The sequence below is a fragment of the Euwallacea similis genome, chromosome 4, assembly GCF_039881205.1.
Source record: "Euwallacea similis isolate ESF13 chromosome 4, ESF131.1, whole genome shotgun sequence".
NCBI lineage: Eukaryota > Metazoa > Arthropoda > Insecta > Coleoptera > Curculionidae > Euwallacea > Euwallacea similis.
This window is the reverse complement of record NC_089612.1, coordinates 4,080,840-4,087,493: the sequence shown is the minus strand read 5'-3', so window position 1 is coordinate 4,087,493 and position 6,654 is coordinate 4,080,840. Positions and strand designations below refer to the sequence as shown.

Here is a 6,654-nt window from a genome sequence, read left to right as displayed (position 1 = left end):
AGCTTATTAAGAGAAAAATTCAGAATTCTTTTTTACCTAAAACATATACAGGGTTATTCACGTCATGCTACACGGAATATTGTGGCTTAAGTATTTAATATTTCGAATTTTTCTTTTTTGCGATGTGTAGAACTCATATACATATACATATACAGTAGGCGCTCGTTTATCTGAATACTCGATTATATGAACTATCCAATATAATGAACAATAAAATTTTAACATGGTAGGTTCTATAGAATGAACAGCGGCAACCTCGATTATATGAACTTCTGGTAGTTCACTGCAGAGGTTTCGGGAACCCCCGAAAAGGTTTAATAATATATTATAACGGTATAAAATATGTACTAATAGTAGTTTCCACAGCAAGCTATAGAATATAACAGGCTTATTTGACCCGCCGAGTTGCGTTCTGTCGTCAAAATATGAAGCGCAAAGTATTGACATTATCAGACAAAAGTGATATTATAAAGAAGTTGGAAAGCGGTGAAAGTGTCACAAATCTCGCAAAAAAGTATGGTATTGCAAAATCCACTGTTTGTCTTATAAAAAAGAATCGAATTAATATTTTGAATACTTCATCCGAGTGCTATGGTTTGAGTAAAAGAAAAACTTTAAAAACTGGAGTAATGCCTAGAATGGAAAAAAAAATTATATGAATGGTTTTGTAAACAGAGATCCAGAAACTTTTCGGTAACAAGTGAGCTATTAAAGGTCAAGGCAAAATCATTACATGGGATTTTAAAAGAAAAAGAACACTTTAATGCAAGTGATGACTGGTTGCAAAAGTTTAAACGTAGATTTGGCATTAGATTTTTGAAAATATCCGGTGAAAAACTATCAACGAATCCTGAACTTGTACCTCCATTTCAAGAAAATCTTCGTTCACTTATAGCCAGACTTAATCTTACAGATGCACAAATCTATAATGCAGATGAGGCTGATCTCTTTTGGAAGTTGCTTCCCGAAAAAACGTTAGTAAGGAGAGATGAAAAAACTGCTCCTGGGAGAAAAAGTGAAAAAGTTAGACTTACTTTTCTTGCCTGTACAAACGCTACAGGAGATCATAAAATTAAACCCCTTGTAATAGGGAAAGCAAAACGTCCACGAAGTTTTACAAATTTTTCGTTGCCAGTAGATTATGATTACTCTAAAAAAGGCTGGATGACTTGTACAATATTTGAGAACTGGTTTCATAAATGTTTTGTTCCTCAAGTAAGCTAAAAAGATAACATATGTATATAGAATATGTATTTTATCTTACACCTTTGCATGCACGATTTTTAAGGTTGAAAAATATTTAGATGAAAAGAAATTACCCTTACGAGCCATGCTTTTGTTAGACAATGCTCCTAGTTATCCGATTGCTGAAAAATTATGTTCTAAAGATGGAAATATTTTTGTAAAATATACGCCACCAAATGTAACTGTTAGGTCCAAATTTTGGCGCGTGTACGTGGTTGGGTCGATTCACCCTTTTCGATACGATAACCGTGAACTACGTAGATCGTGGACTGGATTGATCGATTATGAAGGACCACCCTGAGTTCGCAGTCTCAGAGACACTGTTTTCACGTATAAAAGAAACTAAACCTTAACTTAACAAAGGTTTATTGGTAACATTAACAACTATACAATATCGAGAAATGCGTTATTTAAAGAATGTTGACGAGAGTTTAACGCGTACGAGTTCGTGATGAAGTGGCGAGAAAAGAGAGCTTCTTCAGTTTCGCACCCTCCTTAAGTATTGATACGGAGGTGTAACGCCCATAGACGTACCCCCGATAGGGCCCCATTAGCGGCTTCTAAGCTACCTTGTTACGTTAAAGCGTAGCACTTAGAGGCACGATCGCTGGGCTTTTATTGGAGCCCAGCCATTGTATTCGTTTGGCGGTACCTTTAATTTAAATTCGCAATGTTAGTCCGACAAAGAATAGTGCTGGAAATCCCAATCATAAAATAACTTCCCTCAGCCGAAGATGGGTGTTAAGCGCTGGGAATTCCAACAGTATTACCCAATGGCTGGGGTTGTCCATGGGCGTAACTTCAGTTTGTTAAACTAACTTTGAACATTTAAACTAATAAATAACCCAACCATAATCCGTGATAAAACAATACGTCGCAAGTCCTAACAGTAACCCCCTTGATTCAACCAATGGATCAGAATGTCATCCGCCTTACAACACTGTACTATAGATCAAGCTTACTGTCAACTATAGTATCCTCTAAATATGAAGACATATCAAAAGTTTTGAAAGAGTTAACAATCAAAGATGCTATAATAAGTCTTTCTATAGCTTGGAATAGAGTTGAAGCTGAGACAATAAGAAAATGTTGGAGAAACATTTTAAATTTTCGTGAACATGACGATGATTCGGATTCGGAAAATGATGTTCCTCTTAGTCTTCTCAAAGAAAGATATAAAAACAAATCAGAGGAAACAATTGAAGAAGTTAAAAATTTGCTTACTGAAATTAATAGTCAGGTAAACTAAAAAAATGGATCTTATATGATCATTTTTTCTTGCAGCCTAGTTGCATATTTAGTTTATATTTCAGGTTTCTCTTTCAACGGATGATATTCAAAATTGGAATAAAGATGATATTAATGAGCAAGATACAAGAGACACAAGTGATGATGCGGTTTCGCTGATAGATGAAGGCGATGATGATGGTGCGCGAAAAAAAATCCAAATTAGTGCTTCAGAGGCTGTAGATGCGTTTAATAAAGTAATTGCATGGAGCGAAGAAAATATTTTCGAAATAAATGATTTATTAGTGTTAAAAAAATGTAGAGATAAGGCCCTACATAAGAGTTTATCGGCGAAAAAAATTCAAAAATGTATTACGCATTATTTTGTTAATATGTAACAGCTTAAAATAAAAAATTCGATTATGTGAACAATTTGGTTTAATGAACACCCCTGGTTTTTATTAGTTCATATAATCGAGTGGCTACTGTATATATAATTCTTTATTTATGATATTTTCAATATTATTTGCGTAACTTACAAGATAATTTTCATATTTAATCAAATCTCTGAAAAAAAAATGCATAAATATGATTCTTTATATTGACATTTTAGATATCACCGTGGCAACTGATACAAAAAGTAATAGGATTTTCTACTTTCTTTAAAAATCTTAATTTTCAAGGAAAACTTGTACATTTAGGTATAGGAAAGTACAATAGTTTTCGATCGGTAATATTTCAATCTGATAGTTGGAGTAACAAAATATAGGGTGTTCCATTTAAATTAAGTAAGTTAATATCCATCAAAGTAAATACATTTTTCAATTTATTTTTTAGACACACTGTATAAGGTATCTAAATTTTCATGACTATGGCATGAAATATGCCTCATGTCTGAGGCTTGATGCAAATTTCGGCTTATTCTAGTTTAAACTTTCTTTAAAGCAAAGTTTTTAAATTTGCACTACATTTTTACAAAATCTCAATTATTTCAAAATCCTTAAGGTTTAGGGTAAGTAAACCTTAATCAAATTCACATTTATTTTTCTCAAGGAATCTAAAACGGTACTAATATATTGAGTGTTCCATTTAAAAAAACATAATTTTGATATTTTTCACTTATTTACAACCCCCTATATAAAAGTAAAATAATTTTAGAATGCACCTCTAATGAGTTCTACACATCGCAAAAAAGAAAAATTTGAAATATTAAATACTTTAGCCGTAATATTACGTGTAACATGACGTGAATAATCCTGTATATCATGTTAGTAAAAAGGTTACTAAAGACTCTTAAAAATCGCCAGAAAATGTACAGCTATGTATTTAAAAGAGTCAAGTTGTTGTCTATGTCATAAACTAAGCAATATTGAAAATTTTGAAATTTACTGGTTTGTAGACATAAGAAAACTATGAAATTTTTGTATCAAACATTTTACTGAAAGGTCTTTAGTTTTTGATTGACTTAGAAAATTAAATTTGACCAAATTTTCGTGTTTTCATAATAATTCGGAAGATCATTTGACAATATTGTTTTCAGTTCTAACGAGAATATTAAATTTGGCACATTTTTTTCTAATTTAACCGACCGTGTAACTCTTACCGTTTAAGAGATAGCCATGATAGCACATCTAATTTGGAACATCCTGTATATATGGATAGAATGTTTCTTCTAAATACAGAGTGACCCATATGTATGAAGTAATGTATATCTTTTGGAATATTTTGGATGAAAAAAAAACGTTTAAACAATAGTTTTAGGACTGTTTCTTTCGCATATAATAATGACCTTAAAATGTTATTATATCTCATAGTCTCACGCCTGGAATGTCTAACTTTTTTGTTGAAATGGCAACCTACTATTTTTTGTGTTTTTTTGGAATGGGCATCTATTTTTACATACCACTACATAAAAATGTTGGAGGATTCCACTAGGAAAATTTTGAAATAAAATTGCAAAATGTTTGTAATGTTAGAATTAGTTATTTTATGTGCGCCCATGACTATCCAAATAAAGTTGAATACTCTAATAATTCTTTACTGTCAATGCTCAAAATGTTAACCATTATATGCAATACATTAATTGAGTCTTTGTATAAAACTTTGCCTTACATTTACCAACATTTCATCACTTATTTTCCGGGATATATTAATTATTCGAGCCCTGAGACCATTTAAATTGTTTGGTCTACCTTTGTTAAGGACTTTAGGTTATTGTTTCTTGGTGTAGTTTGTTTAGTTAATTTATTTGTACTTTCATTCCTTAAGTTACGCCCATGTGTATCGATACTTATTTGGAGGATTCCATCTGGGCGCTAGACCATCGTACCCATCAGGCCATATCGAAGGGCTCTTTATGGCTGGGAAATACGCTACTCGTCAAAGGAAACTTTCTAAATTGGACCATTGCCGCGATCCGCATTTCGGCGGTCTGCAATACTTCAATGAAAGCGACTTGTATAGGTATTTGCCAGATGGCGGTGATTTATGACCTTAGGCGGGACCATTGCCCTTAAGGGCTTCTGGTATTGGCGCGCCCCTGGTTGGATTTCCTCAGGTTTAGTACTTAAGGGATGATCGCAGTAATTTCAGGCTCTCTTTGACTAGTGCTCGCCCTAGACATGTGATCGTAAACGTAGTTCGTAATCTTTCCAACTAAGCAAACTCCCACTTCATACTTAGACCAATACTTTATCATTATTTATATAAGTGAAAATTAATACAGTCCACTTTCGTAAACCAAATTGTTGTTTTCGTGGTTTCGTTTATCGAAGGAACCTCAACAACCTTTATACACTTTGTTCTTTATGTGGCCTCATAAAAAAAATCGCAGGAAGTTAAAACTGATAATCGAGCAGGCCATTCCACTGCTACTCTCTTTTCAATCCACCTGTTAAGAAACATAATATTTAAATAATTCCTCATTTCTAATCCATACTGAGGCGGAGCCCCATCTTGTTGAAACCAAATATCATTTTGATTTGGATAAAAGACTTCTACAGCAAGAATAATATTCTAGATTAATAAATTTAAATACCGCTCCGCTGTTAAAATTTCTTCTAAGAAAAATGGTCCAATTATGATATTACCAACAATACCTGCCCAAATTTTTACTTTTTAAGGGCGTTGCGTGTGATTTTTTATCATCCCGTGCGGGTCCTTTGCAACCAATATCGACAATTATGTCTGTTAACTGATCTGTTCGACATAAAAGTTGTTTCATTAGAAAACAACATTTTGGGCAACAAATGTGAGTTCTGTTGATACAAATTACTCATAGTTTCACAAAACTGCAACCTCCTGTCAAAATCATCTTCAGAAAGTTCTTGCAACACGTGTACATTGTACGGATGAAATTTATCAAGTTTCAGGAATCTACATACTGAAGTCTGAGAGACGTTACAATCCAACTTTCTGGTAGATACCTTTCTGGTAGGTTGGGTTATCTTGTATTGCCAATAGTACTTCTAAAGCTTTGTTACTATCAGTTACTGATTTTGATCGACCTGTCTTAGGTTTATTTCGAATAATGCCTGCCTCCCTGCATTTTTTTATTTCTGTGAATACACAAAATTGGGTAATAGAGACTCGGTTAGGATAAACATCATTAAAAAGCACGCATACTTTTTGTTAGGTTCTTTTTGTGTCTCCAAAACTAACCATTATTAAAATATCGACACGTTCTTTTTCGGTTAAATGTACCATTTTGTATCGTGTTAACTACGCTTTATCAATAAGCATAAACAATTGTTCAATAATTAGCAAAAAATGAAACCGATAGTCATAGGCGCACGTAAAATAACGAATTCTAACATTACAAACATTTTGGAATTTTATTTCAAAATTTCCCTAATGTAACCCCCTAACATTTTTATGTAGTGATATGTAAAAAGAGATGCCCATTCCAAAACAAAAAATAATAGGTTACCATTTGAACAAAAGCGTTAGACATTCCAGGCTTAAGGCTATGAAATATAGAAGTATTTTAAAGTAATCATTATATGCGAAAAAAATAGTCCTAAAACTTTTGTTTAAATATTTTTTTCTATCACCAATATTTCAAAAGATATAAATATTATTCAATACATATGTGCCACCCTGTATACTGCATGGCTTTAAAGGAAAATTCTTAGAGTCAAAATTAAAAAAAGTTCCTTTAACCACATATCCAGAATCGCTTCA

At 32.8% G+C, this 6,654-nt stretch overlaps 1 protein-coding gene across 1 annotated transcript; it reads left to right on the top strand.

The window, feature by feature from the left end:
• Positions 1–425: 425 nt before the first annotated feature.
• Positions 426–4,963, top strand: LOC136407984 (jerky protein homolog-like). Its single transcript, XM_066388615.1, has 8 exons — positions 426–626; positions 676–1,215; positions 1,289–1,502; positions 2,136–2,485; positions 2,559–2,841; positions 3,086–3,112; positions 3,156–3,227; positions 4,821–4,963. The coding sequence occupies exons 1-8, from the start codon at positions 426–428 to the stop codon at positions 4,961–4,963; spliced, it is 1,830 nt and encodes a 609-aa protein (XP_066244712.1).
• The last annotated feature ends 1,691 nt before the right edge of the window (positions 4,964–6,654 follow it).